Genomic DNA, 22,711 nt, shown 5'->3' with positions numbered 1-22,711 from the left:
TAAACCAAGAATGCTTCTAAGAAAGCTACTAAGAAGGCTTCTGTATATGTGGAAAAGTGCCAAAGCCAGAATGGAGTAAGTAAGCTGTGGGGCAGGTAAAACCTGTGTTTGCTCTAGTACTCATCCTCTGTTATTGTAACTTCAGTGTCATTCACTCCATGTGGCTGTCACTTCTGCCTCTGTGCCTGTGACCCTGGGCCTTTGGCTCCCACACTCCTTATATCAATTACTCCAGCCCCTTTTGCTGTGTTACTGGTGCCAGTGCCTTCTCCTCTGATTCAGATTTTGACTTTTCTTTTAAGAAGTCAGAGAAGTCCAGAAAGGCCAGTTTTAGTCACAAGAATAGGGCTCTTGAAGACACCCTCTCTCTTTTGGGGAAGGTGTATAGCGTCAGTTATACCTGTACATATGCTATGGCCCCTCTGGGCTTGGTACTTGGTCACTGTACTAACTACCCAGGTAGTCAGGCTGGTCTCAGATGCATGGCCCTTCATAGAGACTTACCGTTGGCCAGGTGTTGAGGAGCATGGATACTCTCCTTCACCTTGTCTACCTGTACTGAGGAATGCTGCTCCCTTTTTCATTTTGTATACTTGTATCCTGAACAGAGAAAATGTCATCAAGCACACAGCTGGTAGGCATGGGTTAGTAGCTGTGGTGACACAGCCCCATGCTCATGCCACAGGGTCATGGCTTAATCTCCTCAATGATCAATAGAGGAAAGAGTTTGCAGTACCCCTTTTGTTTCTAGTTTGACTGGGGCCAGAGATCTGTCTCTTTCCAATGACAACCAGCATAGTCCTTTGTCAGCCCATGATTTTGCTGCTAGTTTTTTCCTTGCGACAGAAGGCTTTATTCATGAGGGTGAGTTGTGGGTAGATCTCCTGAGTAAACTGCAGAGCCTTCATCTCTTGTAAGGGATAAAGGCACTAGGATTTTATGCTCCAAAGGTATCAGTACAAATCATAGTAGCTGGTATGGATTGAGATTATATCTTTGGGATTGAGAACACTCTCTCTTCAAGTCAATCCAACAAAATCTCCCCCTCCCTGCTTTTTGAGGCAGAAAAGATTCTATGGCCCAGAGCCTTATGTGCATATGCCAGGACCTCTTCAGGTTGACACATCAATGTACACACTGATGGGGAGTCTTCCCTTAGAGAGACTCAGCTTCTGAGTTGGCAACCATAGAGATTTCTGCCAAGGCCACCCTCCAAGCCTTCTCGTGGCTTGACCAGTTGTGAGGAGCCATGGCATACTTCACAAAGACAACAGGGTTATCAACTCCTGACTCTTAGGAGAAGTACAGGGGACTCGTGCTCTCTGGCAGAGACCAATGATATTTTCATCACACCAGGCAGTAAACCAGTGGGACATCTGGGTTTTGAAGGATAAGTACACTTTGGTGCCCTAATTCTCAAAACCAACAGGTCCATAGGTAGCACTGGCATTTCAGAACGCTTTTGTGTGGGGTTCCACGTCACTCTTGTAGAAGAGTCACTAGCAGGCGGCAGTGTAGGAGTAGAGATTTGCTTTGTAGGACTCCTTGATCCACTACTGTCTCCTTCAAGGGCTCTGGCTCTTTGGGGATGTCTCCAGACAAACCTTAGGGTGTTGCCTTGCTAGCAGAATCAGTGGGGGTAAGGGAAAGCAAAATCCTTGTATGCCTTGGTGATAAAGTAAATTATAGAATGAACACTATATTATTTCAAATGTTGGTCTACCACTTTATCATGTAAACTAATCCTGTAAATTGTAATTCATTCATGAATTATCAGAACAAGGAGAGAAATTATATCCTGTGAATACTCTACCTCTGTGTGGTTGCTTTCCTTATGCTGAGTACGTTTAGAGGGGGAAAGCATAGGCCAAAGCTCAGCTACCATACTGAATGTAAAAAAAAAATCATGCAAAACATGTCTGAATAATCCTAATACCAAAATAAACATAAATCGCAAACTCAGTTATTCTAAATACAATACAGTGAACCCTCGCTACTTCGCGGTTCGACAATCGCGGATTCACCACTTCGCGGGGTTTTCCCATAACCCATATATATATACATATCGCGGATTTTCCGGAAAATTCGAAAATACCGCGAAATCTGAAGACAACCAAATACGATATTTTGTTACCTGTAATTCCATTAATACTGTAATTAGTAATATCTGCTCTTACTGATTGTTCATTGCATTACATATGATATATAATTCAGCACAGAAAGAAATAAAACACGAAAAGAGAATGTGATCATACGATAATTCAGTACGTAGTAAAATTAAATCGAACATGAAACGCAAATCAGATGCAGTCATACCATATTAGAATGGTGTGTACTGTAATGGATGTGCTTCTTTTCCATGAATCTTTTGTATGTATACGTACGTAGTACAGTACTGCATCCAATAATATTCTTTGTTGCAAAAATCACATTTCGAATACTGTAAGCGTACGAGAGAGAGAGAGAGAGAGAGAGAGAGAGAGAGAGAGAGAGGCGTAAAATAGCGTACGTAAATTTTTATTATTATTGTTATTATTATTATTATTGTTGTTGTTGTTAATAAAATTATTATTGTTATTATTATTAATCATTATTATTATTATTATTACTGTACAGTATTATTATCATTATTTATTATTATTACGGTATTGTACTTAATCTACGTACGTTCAGTATGCGCGGGGGCATCTTCTATGAGTAACCAACGCGCCATAGTACTGTAAGACGGGTTGTGATTGGTTCAAGAGCTGATAGATGACGAATCAAAACTCAAGTTTTGTTATCTAGCCTGTGATTGGTGTTTTGCCCGCATCTTCTACCCGCAGCATCAAAGTTCTCGCGGGGCTGCATCGTTCACTTTCTCTTTCCGCGTATTGCTGAGTAGACGTTCTTAAGTTTGTGAAGTTTAATCTGTGCTGTGTGCGACTGTTTTAAGTTGAACTTTTTGTTGAACTTTCTGTTACAATGCCTCCCAAGCGTTCTGCTTCTAGTAAGGCTGGTAGTGAGCCTAAACGCCACCGAAGGATGATGACGATAGCTGAGAAGGTTACGCTTCTCGACATGTTAAAAGATGGTAGAAGTTACGCGGCCGCCGGCCGCCATTTTGGCATCAACGAATCCACCGTTCGCTACATCAAGAAGGACGAGGCGAACATTAGAAAGACTGCTGCAATCACCTTTAGCAGATCAGCGAAGCGAGTCGTTACAACGCGTAATAAAACGATCGTACGCATGGAAGGTGCTTTAGCTGTGTGGATTGCCGACTGCCGGAAGAAGAACATAGCGTTGGATACGAACACCATCCAAACAAAGGCTTTGAGCTTATATGAGAATTTTGCTGCAAAGGAACCTAAAGACGACGACGGCAACCATGCTGAAGATGATGATGATGCAGATGATCCTCAACCAGGGACATCCACTGATTCCCAGCCTCAGAAACGTTTTTCCGCAAGCAAAGGATGGTTCGCGAAGTTTCAGAAACGCTTCGCCCTGAAAAGCGTTTCCCTGCATGGGGAGTCTGCTTCCGCTGACACTGCCGCTGCTGAAACTTATGTGAACCAGACTTTCAAGAACATTATCGCTGAAGGTGGATACAAGCCGGAACAAGTCTTTAATATGGATGAAACCGGCTTGTTTTGGAAGAGAATGCCGTCGCGAACTTTCCTGTTCAAAGAGGAAGCCAAAGCCTCTGGCTTTAAGGCATTCAAGGATCGCGTTACCCTCGTGATGTGTGGCAATGCTGCTGGATTTTTGTTAAAGCCGGGGCTTATTTATAAGTCGAAAAATCCTCGCGCTTTGAAAAATAAAAATAAGAATCTCCTTCCCGTGTACTGGATGCATAATCAAAAAGCATGGATTACGAAGATGCTGACCTCCAACTGGTTCCACCAGTGTTTCATCCCGCAAGTCCATGAATATCTCTTAGAGAAGGGCTTGCCATTCAAGATCCTTCTCCTTATGGATAACGCTGGTGGACACGCAACTGACCTGTCGCGTGAGGGCGTTCAGGTTGAGTTCCTGCCACCCAACACCACGTCATTAATTCAACCAATGGACCAGGGGGTTATCAGGGCGTTCAAGGCCCTCTACACGAAGAATACCTTGGCGGACCTCGTTGCGTGTGTGGATGCTGCCCAAGATGACGAGGATGAAGACTTCAACTTGAAGGCGTACTGGCGGCAGTACACCATAGCCACGTGCCTGCAGAATATTCAAAAGGCACTTCAAGAGATGAAACCTGCAACCGTAAATGCGAGCTGGAAGAAGCTGTGGCCCGATATTGTTTACGACGACAAGGGATTTACTCCGTCGGAAATCCAACACTCTGCAATACGGAAATCTGTGCAGTTGGCTGCCATAATTGGAGGTGACGGGTTTGGCGACATGAGGACTGAAGACGTCGACGAGTTGTTGGACTGCCATTCCCAGCCCCTAACTGACGCAGACCTCGAAGACCTGACGAAATCGGCAAGTGAGGAAGAGAGTGAGGGTACCCAGGAAGAGACCCAAGAAAATGTCGAAGAAACGGGCTTAACGTTAGAACGGCTTGCCAAGTTCTGCAACCATATGAAGGAGGCGAAAGAAATGTTACAAGAGTGGGACGAGGATATGGTTCGCTCGATGCAATTCTCAAATAAGGTCGATGACATCATGACTCCCTACAGGATGCTCTTGGATCGAAAAAAGAAGCAGCGGCAACAACTTCCGATCACAATGTTCTTCCAGCCTCGCAAAAAAGAGCCAGTTCCTCCTGCTAGTACGCCTTCGGAAGAAATTGAAGAAGTTGAAGAGGTGTCCCAGGAAAAGACACCTCCGTCTGAAGAGACGTAAAATACTATCATTGACTGCACAGTAGAACACATCATCAGCTTCATCATCATCATTTCTACTGTGCAGCAAATTCATCGCCATCGTCATTCAAGTTTTTCTTGAACTTCTTTCGTGGTGAGTACAGTAACAATCTTTATTTTTTACTTTAACCTGTTTTATAGTTTAGTAATGTACGTACTGTATGCATTAAGTTAAAGGGAAGGTTTTAAAAGTCTACATGTTGTAACCTATCATATTTTTTTTGTTTAAAATTTACATTTACGTACGTAAAACAATCTCTCTCTCTCTCTCTCTCTCTCTCTCTCTCTCTCTCTCTCTCTCTCTCTCTCTCTCTCTCTCTCTCTCTCTCTCTCTCTCTCTCTCTCTCTCTCTCTCTCTCTCAAATTGTTTTCCTGCTTTGCTACGTACAAGTACTGTATAATTTATATTTGTAAGGTAACATATTTTGTAAATGCTTTTACTGTAAATACTGTATGTACTGTATCATTATTTATCACTATCATCATGCGCGTTAAATGCCTTGTTTGTTCTGAGCGTGGTTGTTTACTGAGCGTACACGCCGTCGTTTCAGGCGGCGTCATAAAGAAAAAGATTTCATTTGGAAGTCCTAAGAAAAATACGTAAACTAAAACATTGGTAATAAAAAAATCAACATACAGTACTGTATAATCAGTATAATCGATGCAAAAACTAACCTATACGTACATATATATGTACACTAAATGAGTTTGTTTCTTCATTATGATCAGAGATGAACGTAAACAAAACATTGGTTGCCATTTTTTATCGTGCTTTTTAGGTGTTTAGGAAACACATGATATAAAATCGCCTTTAATATTTGTGCCTGTTTTAGTTTAGGGTGCTGTAGTACATGCATTAAGTGTTCTGTACATTAAAGGGTGGTTTGTTAACAGTACTACGTACAAGGGAAGGTTTTAAAAGTCCGAATATACATGTTAAATAAATAGGTAAATATGCTGTCACTACTTCGCGGATTTTCACCTATCGCGCCCGCGTCTGGAACCTATCTACCGCGATAAACGAGGGTTCACTGTATACTAAAGTATTCTCAAATGTAAAATATAACACCACAATTGAAAAGGTTGACCAAATCATCACATTGACAAGATAGTATGAGAACAAAAGGTATAGTTTGGTGCTGAAGCACAAAGTACGAGTTTGATCCCATAAAGTTGATTAACATTTCTGAGCTGGGTGGTTCCCAGAGGGGAAGTTATGGCGAAAAGAGAGGGTTTTTAAAGGTCTAGATTTTAGCTTATGCCATGCACATATTAGCAATGTGACTTACAGATAAAAATAATTAAAATAATGTTATTTGCAAGTAACAATTTTATGAAAAGACAATATATTTAGTATGCTGGGCTAGGTTTAAGCTACCCTATTTTTTTGTTTGCATAACTCCAATTTTCACCTTATCAGGTCTATAAGTAAAGAGTACCAGTACTTTTATCAGAACTTTTCACAGTTTGATTATTTTGCCTAGTGACATTTTCTCTGCTTAGATTGTTCTTTTAGATGAGAATTTTTGATATACAATTTCTTGCAAAAATAAAGATCTGTGAAGGTTGGCTATGCTTACTCTAAATTTTTCAATATTAAACTTAGCCGGTGATCATATAAGCTGTCAGCTCTGCTGCCCGACAGAAAAACCTAAGGACAAAATACGCCAGCGATTGCTATACAGGTGGGGGAGTACATCAACAGCGCCATCTGTCGAGCAGGTACTCAAGTACTCCATGTAAACACAGAACCAATTTTCTCTCTGTCGTGCCACCGGCAAGACCTACTAAATACGCTGTTGCTTACTGGATTGATTTTCACAGATTTTGGTGAAGTACTCATTTCTAGTTACGGTATTAGCTTTCGCTTTGCAGAGGTTATCTTCAATACTTCCTTGCATTCTTTGATTGAATTTTGGATTATTTGTTGACGACTTGGATAGATTTTGAATTCCCCTTTGACTAATTCAAGATGGCTGACCCTTCTCAAGTCCCTAAATACAGAAAGTGTAGTGCTAGGGACTGCTCAAGGCGTCTTCCGAAGGCCTCTATCGATCCGCACACCATTTGTTCCAATTGTCGGGGTAAAACCTGTCAATTGGAAGATCGATGTGAGGAATGCGTTGGGCTTTCGGAATTCGATTTTCTCGAATTCCTGAAATATTCACGTAGGCTAGAGAGAGATAGAGTCAGGAGAAGTTCATCTCGCTCCGTTGATTTTTCCTCTCCCCATGCCCCACAACCTATTCCTTCCCCTGTAGTGGTTGCTCCTGATCCCCCTTCTAGCACTCAACAACCTTCGATGGCGGATATGATGCGTGCCATCCAGGCTCTGGGTGAGAGAGTCGAGTCATTGGCGAGTGACCGTAATCAACTCATGGCAGACGTCAAGGAGTTGAAGGGTAAGAGTGCAGTGGGTAGTGACAAAGTGAGTGGAAGTGTTGTGGAAAGTGTTAGTGTTGCGCTTGAGGGTGCGTCTGTTCGTGCCTGTCGTCCTCCCAGTCCGGGACCTCTTGCAAGCTCCCAAGCCCAGGGGAGAAGCAATGTCGTACGACCAAAGGGTTCGACAGGCTTTAATCAGCGGACAGACGTTCCCTCCGTGGTTTCGGACGTATCTTACCAAGATCGCCCCACCCACAAGAAGACGAGAGAGCCCATTTATTCCTCGTCTGCGGAAGATGTTTCTCGGAAGAAACAATGGACCAAGGTCTCACGACCTCTCAAACGCAAGGTCCCTTCCGCGCAAGTCCAACGGCCCAGTTGTAGCCACTGGGTCAGTTCGGACTCGCTGCAGTCTTCCGATGACTGCACACCTCCTAAGAGAGGCAAAGCGGTACCGCAACAGGCAGTAACACCGTCTGTTGCCGCACCTGCTACTGTAGACCCTAAGTGGGCTTTGCTGCAGACCATGCAGACACAGTTGTCATCTTTAATGCAGGACTTTCGTGCGGAGAAGGTTGACGCTGCACCCGTTAGCCTACAACCAACCACAGTTGTGCGTCCAGTTGACGCTGAGGCTACCTTCTCCCGCACTCCAGCTGTGAGAGTCCCGCCACCCATGCGCACTGTACCCTGCCAGCCGCATGTTGACGTTCGCCGACGCACGGAACCCTCCGTTGACGTTCGCGAGTTACAACAACAACAACCTAAGTTGTTTTGTTTTGACGCGGTGCGTCAACCTCCGCAATCCACTGTGGTTACCCCTACTCGCCCACAGCAGACTAGACAGTCTGGAGTAGACGCTTTGCGCCCCCGCGCAGCTATGGTTGTTGCCAGCTCACAGACTGACCAACAGTTCCATGACGTTGCGTCCAGTGCAGTCACGTATGCACCCGTGCTGCCGGACTCAGCTGACCAGCCAATGCCTACTCCTTTGCCGCTTCCTCCTCAGCATTCAGACGATGGACTCTCTGATGATGACGACGCTGCACACCTTGACGACCCGCACACGGACATCGACGAACCCAAGACCACGTCTCCCTCCTTGGACTTTAGGAAAGTACTTGCACTGTTCAAGGATATGTATCCCAATCAGTTTGTTTCTGCGGCCCCACGCTCACCTCCATCTGAGTTCGCTTTAGGCACGCAGTCATCCGCGCCTGCCTTTACGAAGCTCGTCCTCGCCCGCTCGTCCAAGAGAGCTTTAAGGGTGTTGGGAGATTGGATGCAGTCCAAAAAGCACCTGGGGAAGACAGCATTCTTGTTTCCCCCTGCGAAACTCGCTTCCAGATCGAGCGTCTGGTATACCACGGGAGAAGCTCTCGGCTTGGGAGTTCCTGCCTCTGCCCAGGGCGACTTCTCAAGTCTAGTAGACTCTCCCCGCAGGCTGGCCATGAGACGCTCCAAGATTTGTTGGACTCCTTCAGATTTAGATCATCTGATGAAAGGAGTGTTCAGAGCGTTCGAAGTGTTTAACTTTTTGGATTGGTGTTTGGGAGCGTTGAGCAGGAAGACCTCCCCTTCTGACAAGGAAACTTCCATGCTCATTATGTCCTGCATGGACAAGGCCATACGGGACGGTTCCAGTGAGCTTGCGGCTTCGTTCGTTTCCGGGGTCCTCAAGAAACGAGAAAACCTTTGCTCCTTCTTGTCAGCTGGAGTAACACAATGTCAGAGGTCGGAGCTTATGTTTGCTCCTCTCTCGAAGTGCCTTTTCCCAGAGGAGTTGATCAAGGAGATTGCTGCCTCCTTGATTCAAAAAGACACGCATGACCTAGTTGCGTCATCTGCACGCAAAGCCACCCCTTTGCCTTCCGTGTCTAGACCCAGGATGGATACTCCAGCGTCAAGATTTATTCCGCCCTTTCGTGGCAGAGCCTCCAGCAGAGGAGGTGCTCGTGCCGAAGGGAAACGTGGGAGCAAGAAGAAAGGTACCAAGTCCTTTAGAGGCAGAGTCTGACTGCCACCTTCTTCAGACAGCAGTGGGAGCCAGACTCAAGAACTACTGGCAGTCCTGGGAGAACAGGGGCGCAGATGCACAATCTGTGAAGTTGCTCAGAGAAGGGTACAAGATCCCATTCTTGCGCAAGCCCCCTCTAGCAACGACTCCCATCGACCTCTCTCCCAGGTACAGAGAGGAGGACAAGAGACTAGCTTTGAAGCAAGAGATGTCTCTCTTACTAGAAAAGGGAGCGGTAGTCAAAGTCCGGGACCATCAATCCCCGGGCTTCTACAACCGTCTCTTCTTAGTGGTAAAGAAGACAGGAGGGTGGAGACCGGTGCTAGACGTCAGTGCTCTGAATGTTTTTGTCACCAAGCAGACGTTCGCCATGGAGACGACAAAGTCTGTTCTAGCAGCGGTCAGGAAGGAAGACTGGATGGTCTCTTTAGACCTCAAGGACGCTTACTTTCACGTCCCCATCCACCCAGATTCCCAACCTTTTCTAAGGTTCGTTTACGGGAAGGTTGTCTACCAATTTCAAGCCCTGTGCTTTGGCCTAAGCACGGCGCCTCTTGTCTTTACGAAACTGATGAGGAATATTGCCAAATTCCTGCATTTAGCAGACATCAGAGCCTCCCTCTATTTGGACGACTGGCTTTTAAGAGCTTCGTCCAGTCGTCGCTGTCTGGAGAATCTAAAGTGGACTCTAGATCTGACCAAGGAATTGGGTCTCCTGGTCAATATGGAAAAGTCCCAACTGGTCCCATCCCAAACTATAGTGTACCTAGGGATGGAGATTCACAGTCAAGCTTTTCGGGCTTTTCCGTCGGCCCCCAGAATAAGTCAAGCCCAAGGATGCATCCAGAACATGCTAATGAAGGACCGATGTTCAGTCAGACAGTGGATGAGTCTGATAGGGACGCTTTCATCACTGGACCAGTTCATTGCGTTAGGGAGACTGCACCTCCGTCCCCTTCAATTTCACCTGGCTGTTCACTGGAGAAAGGACAAGACGCTAGAAGCGGTCTCGATCCCTATTTCCGAGAAGATGAAGTCATCACTGACCTGGTGGAAGGACAACATCAACCTCAGAGAGGGTCTGCCCCTGACTGTTCAGACCCCCAACCACGTTCTCTTCTCGGACGCATCGGACACGGGCTGGGGTGCGACATTAGACGGTCGGGAATGCTCGGGCACATGGAACTCGGAGCAAAGAGCGTTACATATCAACTGCAAGGAGCTACTGGCAGTTCATCTGGCCTTGAAAAGCTTCAAGTCCCTCCTTCTAGGCAAGGTGGTGGAGGTGAACTCCGACAACACCACGGCCTTGGCGTACATCTCCAAGCAAGGAGGGACCCATTCTATGAAGTTGTACGAGATCGCAAGGGACCTCCTCACCTGGTCAAGAGATCTAAACCTGTCTCTAGTAACGAGGTTCATTCAAGGCAACATGAATGTCATGGCGGACCGCCTCAGTCGGAAGGGTCAAATCATCCCAACAGAATGGACCCTTCACAAGAATGTATGCAAGAGACTTTGGGCCACATGGGGCCAACCTACCATAGATCTCTTTGCAACCTCAATGACCAAGAGGCTCCCAAATTATTGCTCGCCAATCCCGGACCCAGCAGCAGTTCATATAGATGCTTTTCTACTGGATTGGTCCCATCTAGACCTTTATGCATTCCCCCCGTTCAAGATTGTCAACAAGGTACTGCAGAAGTTCGCCTCTCACGAAGGGACAAGGTTGACGTTAGTTGCTCCCCTCTGGCCCGCGAGAGAATGGTTCACCGAGGTACTGCAATGGCTGGTGGACGTTCCCAGAACTCTTCCGCTAAGAGTGGACCTTCTACGTCAGCCACACGTAAAGAAGGTACACCCAAGCCTCCACGCTCTTCGTCTGACTGCCTTCAGACTATCGAAAGACTCTCGAGAGCTAGAGGCTTTTCGAAGGAGGCAGCCAGGGCGATTGCTAGAGCAAGGAGGACATCCACTCTTAGAGTCTACCAGTCGAAGTGGGAAGTCTTCTGAAGCTGGTGCAAGTCGGTATCAGTATCCTCAACCAGTACCTCTGTAACTCAAATAGCTGACTTCCTTTTATACCTGAGGAAGGAAAGATCTCTTTCAGCTCCCACGATCAAGGGTTACAGAAGCATGTTGGCAGCAGTCTTCCGTCACAGAGGCTTAGATCTTTCCAACAACAAAGATCTACAGGACCTCCTTAAGTCTTTTGAGACCTCGAAGGAGCGTCGTTTGGCCACACCAGGTTGGAATTTAGACGTGGTACTAAGATTCCTTATGTCAGAAAGGTTCGAGCCACTACAATCAGCCTCCTTTAAAGATCTCACTTTAAAGACTCTTTTCCTCGTCTGCTTAGCTACAGCTAAAAGAGTCAGTGAGATACACGCCTTCAGCAGGAACATCGGATTTTCATCTGAAACGGCTACATGTTCTTTGCAGCTTGGTTTTCTAGCCAAAAACGAACTACCTTCTCGTCCTTGGCCGAAATCGTTCGATATTCCAAGCCTTTCTAATTTGGTTGGAAATGAACTAGAAAGAGTCTTGTGCCCTGTTAGAGCTCTTAAGTTCTATTTGAAACGAACTAAACCTTTACGAGGACAGTCAGAAGCTTTATGGTGTGCTATTAAGAAACCTTCTTTACCTATGTCGAAGAATGCAGTTTCCTATTATATTAGACTGTTGATACGAGAAGCTCATTCCCATCTGAATGAGGAAGACCATGCTTTGCTGAAGGTAAGGACACATGAAGTTAGAGCTGTCGCAACTTCAGTGGCCTTCAAACAAAACAGATCTCTGCAGAGTATAATGGACGCAACCTATTGGAGAAGCAAGTCAGTGTTCGCGTCTTTTTATCTTAAAGATGTCCAGTCTCTTTACGAGAACTGCTACACCCTGGGACCATTCGTAGCAGCGAGTGCAGTAGTGGGTGAGGGCTCAACCGCTACATTCCCCTAATTCCATAACCTTTTTTAATCTTTCTCTTGAAATGTTTTTTATTGTTGTTTTTGGGTTGTCCGGAAGGCTAAGAAGCCTTTCGCATCCTGGTTGATTTGGCGGGTGGTCAAATTCTTTTCTTGAGAAGCGCCTAGATTAGAGGTTTTGATGAGGTCCTTTAGTATGGGTTGCAACCCTTGATACTTCAGCTCCTAGGAGTCGCTCAGCATCCTATGAGGATCGCGAGGCTCAGTAAGGAAGACGTACTTAAAAAGGCAGAGTAATTGTTCAAGTCGACTTCCTTACCAGGTACTTATTTATTTTATGTTTGTTATTTTGAATAACTGCTAAAATGAAATACAAAATACTTAGCTCTTAATAATGTAAACATGTAATGCTGGTCTCTACCCACCCCCCTGGGTGTGAATCAGCTTATATGATCACCGGCTAAGTTTAATATTGAAAAATGTTATTTTTATTAATAAAATAAATTTTTGAATATACTTACCCGGTGATCATATATTAAAGGACCCTCCCTTCCTCCCCAATAGAGACCCAGTGGACCGAGGAGAAAATTGGTTCTGTGTTTACATGGAGTACTTGAGTACCTGCTCGACAGATGGCGCTGTTGATGTACACCCCCACCTGTATAGCGATCGCTGGCGTATTTTGTCCTTAGGTTTTTCTGTCGGGCAGCAGAGCTGACAGCTTATATGATCACCGGGTAAGTATATTCAAAAATTTATTTTATTAATAAAAATAACATAATTGAATCATTGATGAAGTAACCCAATACATATGTGTGCAAAAATTTATTCTTTTTTCCCAAACAGGTAATAGTGTTTACCAGTTTCTTCAGCGGGGGCTTGAAATTCTTCGAAAAGAGTTTAACGAATTGCGTTCAATCTCTGCTGATCACCTCATGTATATAAAAGAGGATCTGATTATACCGCACCACTATACATTTTATGACTTCATTGTTAATAAGGTAATGTAGTTAAACACTTCTGTAGTACAATTTTAAGAATGTTTCTAGTCTTTAGAATGATTAGACTAAAGTGCTTCTGGTCTTTAGATTGATTGCATGAAAGCTTATAAATAAGGTCGTGAATAAAAAACTGAATAATATAAACAAAAATGGACAAAGCCCCCTCCAAAATCTCAAAACTCATAGCTCTGGTACTTAACTTAGATGTAGTGACAGTGGAATCGGACATCTTGAGGTAAATCCAGAGAAAAACCAGCGAAATTTACACACAACACAAAGTATTGTTAACAAACTGCGTGCTATATTAGGAGTGACGTCACTGGCGTGGGTTGGTTAGTAGTAGTACGAGGTTGAACGGCGCCTCGCTGTTCGGGGATTTTGACAGGAGACATCTAAATGGTGCGAGGCCTCTGGTTGTGATTTATCGCGCCCCAGTATTATATCGACACCTTATACAGGTGAGCGAGCTGGGTTCAACCTGGCATTCCCATGCAATTTTTTCTCTGGTAATATATAGCAGTTATATACCTTAGAAATGGTGCTATAGGAGCATTTCACTGGGCGACACGGGTCTCTCGCCCAGAAATAGATTTTTCCTTCGTCAAAATCCCTTTTTTAAGCTGAATGACCACAAAGCCTTTTGGTTGTATGATGTGGATTTGTTATGTTCTTGTTTTATGGTAAAATCTTAATCAACTGCTTTATTTGGTTGAGTAGATTTTTCCATAATTCCAAATTAGGACAAATTAAAGAACTGTGCTGAATGTAAGTGAAATTCTACAGTAAAGAGAATGTATAATTGGGATTTAACTTGTGTGGGGTTTTGGTTCCATCCATCCATCCATGTATGTATGTATGTATGCGTAATTAAATTAGATTTTTTCATCAGTAATGCACTCAAAACTATTTTATCATTTCCTGCTGCAGGCACGAGGGAAAAGTGGTCCATTATTTCACTTTGATGTTCGTGATGATGTCCGCCTGGTGAGTGATGCTTCGGTTGAGAAAGAAGAATCTCATGCAGGTAAGACTATTTTACCACAACTGATTGTTTACTGTAGAGCACTCTTCACTCTTATGAAAATATGAATGAAAAACTGTGTTGAACTTAGAAGCAAGAGCTGAAAGGTGTAATAATGTACTGTATAGTTATTTTTGTTGTGTGATGCTTGATAAAATTTGAAGGGAATCTTATTTCAGAATATTTCTGATGCAAAACTCCCTTCTCCTCAAGAATTATGTTGTCTTACATCGTGTACTATTTAGTATTCCTGTATTGCCTATATACTTTGTATATACAGTATGAGGGAAACAGATTCATTTTCAAAGTTGTTTAGATTGTTTTAAAGTCGGTTACAGTGGTCGTATACTTTTAAGTTTCCTTGTACAGTAAATCTACATCATGGAAAATACCTTTGACGGGTAATAGTGTCAATCACTGAGGAAAGTTTTCCTAACTCTGGGGTATGGTTATCTTTGCTAGACATACCACTTTACCAAGAATGTCTATCTGTAGGGGAGAAATTCATATGTAGTAGTATCATTCGTAAAATTACACAGTATGTGAAAAGTTTAAATGGAATTTAAATTCTCAACATCTTACCAAATTTTGGGAAGAATTGCCAACAAGAGGGCTTATTATTGAAAGAAATATTAGAAAGAATGATAATTCCCAATTATGACCAATTAAAGTTAAGAGACACTTTGCATCAATATATTCAAGAATGAGATTAGAACTACTTCCCAATCTGGATGATTTGTAATGTGTTAAAATAATGATATTTAGTATTTATAGAATATCCATGCAGCTCTGAGTATCTTTGATAATGCAGAGTGCAATATAAAAGAAGAGAAAGTTCTCATTCTTTTATAAATGCTAATAATTCTGAGTACCCTAATTGGCCAAGGGTTGTCACACTTTAACAAAGTAAGGAAAGACAGTTCTCATCAACTAGCAGTGCTTCTCTTTTTATGTAGTTTTTAGCTGTAATATCTGTAATATGATTTTTAAGAAGTATGACATGATTCTGAGATTCAAGTGTAAGCAATTAGAAATGTGGTTATAGCATATCTAAGCCACTGCCCAAAAATTCTAAGTTAAGCTAAGTTTGTAGCACCACGAACCCATTACATGCATCTTGTTTCTTTTTCTAATGTACAAAATCATAGACACTTTAAATCCCATGAGAACATGGGTGGTACTTACTCTGGTAAGTTTCTTTCATATCCCAGGTAGTAAGTTAGATTACATTTTGCATCTTCCTATATGTTCGGGTATATTATGAATTCCTTAGCATTTAGATGGTTATTGGATCATGGATTTCTTTTTTTCACGCCCGTTGCCATTGATTGAAGATATTTATTTTTTCATAAGTACAGTACCATTATTATTTTTCTAACCACTTATTTTGTGACATTTGAAAACTTTTACGTGTTTTTCAGTTGTTTGTTTTGGCGATGGTTTGATTAGTAGTTAGCCTAGGGGCATTTGTGATTTATTGTAATCTGTACTTTTATGGTTTATTTGTAGTTTGTAGATTCAAGTTTTTATTATTATAGTTTGGTCTTAGTTTAGTGGATAGCTCTTAACATTTTCTCCTTCAGTATAAGGGTAAGTTCCCAGAATTATTTTAATCTATTTTGCCTTATGTGTCTTTGTCACATTTGTTTTGTGTTATGTAGTTATATATTTTAACTTTCACCGTATTTGCTATATTTTTAAAACTTATTTTAGTCTAGTGTGCATACTGTATTAATTTTTTCAGTAGGTATACACTGAATTTCATTGTAGATGCCTTACTTTTAAATTTGGGATAACAATTTATAATATTACCCAAAATAAACTATGTACCTTAAGTAACTTATTTGGGTACCATTAAATATGTTTAAAAGACTTAATCCCAATGAATTACCGTATGTACCTCAAGTAACATATTTGGGTGCAATTAAATATGTCGGAAAGACTTTATCTCATCTAGGAGATGTGTACCAACACAACCTTTACTGAATGGTGCACTAGAACCACCAGCTACCACTTGACTTGTTAGGTTACTGATTGAAACAGGGCAGGTAAGGCCTGAAAAATTATCCTGACCAGAGACAAAATAGTCCTCAGAACTTCAGCAAAAGAAGATAATGACGTTAAATTTTTAATGATATCATGCCTATGAAATTTTATACTTGTTAGACTGTAGCAAAGTCAGAGGTTGGAGTGGCTTTGTTGTCATCATTCCTTGTACAATCAACTAGCCTAATTTGGATTTCCCCTGTACTAAAATCAAGCTTTGAACTTCAATCTGATATGCAGCCACAGAGTATACTTTTCAAAGAAGGAACAGTAAGGCCTGTGTACTCATAAGAAAAAATTGTCCCCAGCCCTAGACAGTATGCTGATCATGATCATTCATGAGCATATTATTATTATTATTATTATTATTATTATTATTACCTGCTAAGCTACAACCCTAGTTTGAAAAGCAAGATGATATAAGCCCAGGGGCCCCAACAGGGAAAATAGCCTAGCGAAGAAATAAAACAAGGAAAAATAAAATGTTTTAAGAACTTTAACATTTAAATAAACATATCCTATATAAACTATGAAAACTTTAACAAAACAAGAGGAAGAGAAATGAGATAGAATAGTGTGCCCAAGTGTACCCCCAAGCAAGAGAACTCTAACCCAAGACAGTGGAAGACCATGGTACAGAGGCTATGGTACAACAATTGCTGATAAATCCACTGAAGATATCTTTAAACCACTAGAATAAGCATTAAAAAACCTATCTGGAGACAAATCACACATCTGCTCAATCCACATTATCTGCTGGACGATTTTACTCTTTTCCACATAGGTTTTATTTCTCATACCATTTTATTTGAACTATTTAGTCTTGGATTACCAAGTGATCTGCATGGGAGCTTCTTGCTGAGTTTGTTGAGTTTTGACAGACTCTTCTCATGTAAGTGGGTCTTTGACCTCAGAGTCTGTGTCTGACTTTGGTAAGGTACCAGGTGCTCCCTCTGTAAAGCTTCAGACTTTGTGTCTGACTTTGATAAGTTACTAGGTGCTTCTGTAAAACCTCAGAGTCTGTGTCTGACTTTGGTAAGTTACCAGGTGCTCCCTCTGTAAAGCTTCAGACTTTGTGTCTGACTTTGATAAGCTACTAGGTGCTTCTGTAAAACCTCAGAGTCTGTGTCTGACTTTGGTAAGTTACCAGGTGCTCCCTCTGTAAAGCTTCAGACTTTGTGTCTGACTTTGATAAGCTACTAGGTGCTTCTGTAAAACCTCAGAGTCTGTGTCTGACTTTGGTAAGGTACCAGATGCTTCTCCTGTGAAATAAATTTCTCTTACTGTTTATATGGCTTCAATCTACACTGTCTCTCTGTTGCAGCTCTCATTGGAACTCATTCATTCATTGAAGGTAGATTACTGTAGGTAACCTAAGGATTTCATGTTTTTGTAGCTCCACTAGCAGCTGATAATCTTCATTATCTGGATGGCCTATCCTTTAGACTTTAATATTCATGACTGTAAGAGTAGCCCTGTACACATTACCAACCATGACATCCCAAGACAATGGATGCTCCACGACTTCGGTTGTTCCAAAGATAAACATTTTGCCTTCACCCCAGAAGTTTGCCAGAAAGCAACAAGATGTAGAGGTCATATCTTGGCCTAATTTTTAGGATCTTGATCAGATCACTCATATATGATAGTCAACAATGTTTGGTGGATGTAATGGTTTGTGGTGCAAAGCTCATTTCTCATCACTTTGCAATTGAGCTCTTTAAATTCTCATTTGGGAATTAGCCTTTGACATTTCAATCTCTTTCTTTTTCTCTATGGCCTGATTGGTAACGTCTCTGCCTGCTGTTTCCCAGTCGGGGGTTCGAGTCCTGCTCAGACTCGTTAGTGTCATTAGTGTCTGCAACCTTACCATCCTTGTGAGCTAAGGTTGGGGGGTTTGGGGGAGCCTATAGGTCTATCTGCTGAGTCATCAGCAGCCACTGCCTGGCCCTCCCTGGTCCTAGCTTGGGTGGAGAGGAGGCTTGGATGCTGATCATATAATATATGGTCAGTCTCTAGGGCATTGTCCTCATTGCTAGGGCAATGTCACTGTCCCTTGCCTCTGCCATTCATGAACGACCTTTAAACCTTTAATGGTGTCTCTGAGCAGGGATCCTTGGGTGATAGCCTCCTAGAGATCTGTTCACATATGGTGATGTCCTCTTGGGGATCCATTTGCATAAACTAACTGCTCCATGAGCAGTAGTTATGAGGTCATTATATGTAAATATATATTCTACTTAGTAATGGATTTTTTTAACTACCATAGCCTGTTACCTAATGTGTCATGTAAAGTTTTTTGCTACTTTCATCTGCTTGCATCCATTGCGATATATGTGGATCTACTCTTTGAATAAATCACTGTTGCAGATCGGTTAAATGAAGCATTGAAAGTGGTTTAGTAACCAGAAGCAGCACCATAATTAATCAATATCCATGTAAATAGCTACTGGATGCATCTTGATGCAGGCACTACTATATCAATCTCAAAATATACTTCTACGATTCTCTTGCAAGGTTCATAATTTACCTAAATGTTTTGGGCTCTTGCTAATACTGTGATTATTGTAAACTGATAATTATTTTGATTATTTTGATGAAGAGGCCAGGTAATGAAATAAATGTCAAAATCATGGGAGAAATAATGACACCATATCAGTCTCAAAACACTGCCAATTCTGTCATAAGCTTCCTAACTTATCCAAAACTTTTGGGTTTTCAATAATAATGGCCATAAGCTGATCATCCCAATAATGAAGAACAAAGTTATCTAAAGAAAGTCAGATTATTGGAAAAACCGTCTGAGAAAAGATATGACTGAATTCACCTATAGTGAGCGTCTACATGTCTCTAGATTTTGGGTAAAGTTTTCACGGCCAGCTGTTTTATTGTGTACTGTAATTAGTTTTCTTGACTCTCCATACTTTTTGAGGTCTACATACATGTAAAAAAGGGACACATACCATAGAAATGATGAGCAACTTAAAACAATAGATACGGATAGTTTTGTATACATAATTGCTAACTAATGACAGTAAATAATAACCAAATGTAGAAAAGTTGAAGAAAAATTAATTTTCTAAGGAAAGTGTGCTTCAAGTGTATTGAACTCAAACCCAACATTGTTAGTACCTAAACAGAAGCTATGGCACAGTGTAAGCTTTGAAAACAAGTTAGTAAAAGTTCACTACACAGCAAGCGTGGTAAATAAAATGACGCCAACACACACAAACAACACTACATCGGATTTAATAAGCTAAGAAAAACTAATTGAAAGGAAGGGATGGGGTGTCCTGAGTAAGGTTAAGATTAGAAAGCATGCACCCTTCTTTATCTATTATCTTGGCAAGATAATACTGTAACCATGTCTTTCATTTTTGCAGGCAAAGTGGTTATGCGGACTTGGTATGAGCGCAACAAACATATATTTCCTGCCAGTAGATGGGAACCTTATGATCCACAGAAAAATTATGATAAATATACTATAAAAGATAAGAGTAAAAAGAAGTGAAAAGTCACTCGTGAAATAAATCCATAGTACAAATATGTCTCCATCTTACAAAACTGCCAGGGGAATTTAGGGGAACTCATTTGAATATACAGTATACTGTTAAATTTTTATACAATATAATAGTTTATATGTATGTTGAGATAATCATGTCTGTATTTAAATGCACAGGTACTCTGCCTGGTTGTTCAAGGCTTTGAATTTGTCATCTGATGATCGACATTCCTTTCATGGCAGCTTGTAATAAGATTTCCTGAAATGAGAACGGGATTAATCGTGATAGAGAAGGATAGTATAACATTGATAGATAAGCTTCTATGTGTTTCAAGTTATTTTGAGAGAGGTTGTGGGGGGGTATAGGATTCAAGAAATATCTCAGGGTATTCACTGGTTTTATTTTAATTCATAAATCAATTTATGAAGTATATTATCCAAATTTTTTAGAATAATACAAATCTTGGATTACAACTGCTATGTCCTATAAGTTGTAGTATTGTAGTAACTTCTTTTTTTTTAACGCTGTAAGATTGTTGTTAAATATCATTTTGAAAAATGATTGCCTCTCTTAACAACATTGCTTTCAGTTATACTGAAATGTTCAGTCATACTGAATAAAATCAGCATATATTACTCTTTTGAATCATTTAACCTACATTGGTTGATATATAGACAGGCATTCCCTGAGGATTGTATGTTCTGCAGAATTCTTATTATCAATCTAGAAAATTAAGATTTTCTATTATTCTGGTAACAAGTCAACAAAATCCTTTAAAAAATTATTTTCTAAAATACAATATTGTAATGACCTTTATTTGAGAAAAATATTTTAATACAGCATTTATGCTATTGTAGTAAGAAAAATATCAAAGTAACACCAAAATAAGAAAAATAAAAGCAGTTAACTCTTTTACCCCCAGGCTATTTGGACCTTTCCAACCCTTAACCCCCAGTGGTTATTTTTTTTTCAAGCACATTTTGCAGTACATTTTTTTTTAATTGCTCTAACAGCCTTAATTTTTGTCATAGAGAGGTCAGATTGGTCTCATTCTCTTGGAAAATGCCTGAAGTTTCTCAAAAAAATTATCAAAAATATGCAAAAAATAAAATGTAAATACAGTAGCAGTTTTTTGCAAGGACTTACCAGTACATCCATGGGGGTAAAGGGATGAGTTTTATGAAACGTACCAGTACGTCCTTTGGGGGTAAAAGGGTTAATAAATATTTTTTTCAGAAAGCCTCTAAAGCTATATCTTTTCTTGCAAACAAAATGTCTTTGGAAATACGAAATGACAGAAAATGTACTTATGGTAGAAAGCCAGACCTAACCCATAGTGCAAATTTAGACTAGACTAACCAACCAAGTACTGTACATTAATGTCTGTCCATTATAAATGGAAATTGTAAGGTATACCTTCTTGGTTTATAATTCTTAGAAATGTATGCATGACATGTACGGGGAGTAGTTTTCATGTTTAACAATTTTTCCGCCATTATCATGTTGTAAGTAGACTGGTAATACAAGTACTATGGTAGCTAAGTAATTACTAATATCATAATCCTAGATTAGTTTAATTTTGCTAACAAGGAATGATGGGAGAAGGTTAGGTAGTGGTGGTGGTGGGGGGGCCAGTAGCTGTAGTGAACGACACCTCGTAGTAACGGGGGATTTTGAGGAGGGAGAAGTCTAATTGGAAAGGGATCTCTGGTAGTGGTATCACTCGCCCCAGTTTTAATACCGACACCCTTTTTTCTCTGGTATATTTAGCAGTATTTATACCTTTGAAATGGTGCTATTAGGAGCATTTCACAGAGCGACACAGGTTCCTTTCCCAGAAATAGATTTTTCCTTCGTCAAAATCCCTTTTTTAGTACTCTGTCCATTATATGTAGTAGCAGTACACTAACAGTAGCAGAGATTAATGTAAATCTTAATTAATCTTTATCAAAATTCATGAATTTTCATCAAAATCCATATAATTTTCTGACTGCTTGTCTTTTTCATTTTTTCACCATTATTGTAGAAGAAAAATCCATCATTTTGTGGTTTCCTTTCTCCAAATTCCTTATTAGATTGGCTGTAGTTTCTAGTTTCATGAATTTATATATTATATTAATGACTGCCTTTATTTAAATGAATCTCACCTAATATTCATCATGTTTTAAGCTTAATTTAAATGAATCTTACCTAGCATTCATCATGTTTTAATCATCGAAGTCACACACGTCCTGACCTTTAACAAAAATATTTTCTACCCCACTCTCTCCCATCTCCTTTGATGTCTAGTAGACCTGATAGGTGGTGTAACTGGGGAAACATCACCAAAGGCCTTTTATTACCAGGAATTTTAATTACACTTAATTACGGAGATTGAACATAATTAGCTCCAAATCTGTATTTGAACACCAAATTAATTTTCTTCAAAAGAAATAATAGAAATATTAATTTGTTCCCCACCCAAGGATATTCCTATTATGGACCATTTTTACACAAGTTTACGATACAGTATTAAAATATACAGTAGTACAATACTGTACAAAAAAACACATAAAAAACAAGAAGAACAGTTTGTTTCTACACTCAATACAAACCTTCGACCTTTAATAAGAGTGTAAGTTTTGCGAAGCTTGAATGGCTGTTTAAGATTTTAACGAGGTAGTAGTATTAACTCGTAGTGATAGATAGGCCCTACCCACCCGCCAGGTAACATAGCCTTCATTTTGACTTCGGCTGCCAGAAAGTACGGCATCCTCATCTAGATGTTTTAATAATTTGGTTTTTCGGTTACAATAAATAAGTGGTCTTTCAGACAGTCTTGTTCAAGGGATATTAAAAGAAGATGCCAAGGATATGCAGCATTTCCTGATAACTATAATTGTGTGAGTTTTCTGTATGCTACTACCTGCAGTTAACCAACACACTTGTTATTGTTGGTGTTCTATCCCTCGTTTATGTGGCTGTACA

At 40.8% G+C, this 22,711-nt stretch overlaps 1 protein-coding gene across 1 annotated transcript in view; it reads left to right on the top strand.

Moving 5' to 3' along the window:
* Positions 1 to 20,366, top strand: part of LOC137631536 (protein FAM50 homolog) — a 35,125-nt gene extending 14,759 nt beyond the window's left edge. Inside the window, exons 6-8 of the mRNA XM_068363309.1 lie at positions 13,020 to 13,174; positions 14,102 to 14,198; positions 19,625 to 20,366. Of these exons, the coding sequence (XP_068219410.1) occupies positions 13,020 to 13,174; positions 14,102 to 14,198; positions 19,625 to 19,752 (380 nt within the window). The 3' untranslated portion in view covers positions 19,753 to 20,366. The remainder of the gene's footprint in view (positions 1 to 13,019; positions 13,175 to 14,101; positions 14,199 to 19,624) is intronic.
* The last annotated feature ends 2,345 nt before the right edge of the window (positions 20,367 to 22,711 follow it).

Source organism: Palaemon carinicauda, chromosome 40 (genome assembly GCF_036898095.1).
Source record: "Palaemon carinicauda isolate YSFRI2023 chromosome 40, ASM3689809v2, whole genome shotgun sequence".
NCBI classification, from domain to species: Eukaryota; Metazoa; Arthropoda; class Malacostraca; order Decapoda; family Palaemonidae; genus Palaemon; species Palaemon carinicauda.
Note: the sequence above shows the minus strand (reverse complement) of the source record. Positions and strands in the feature narration are given on the sequence as shown.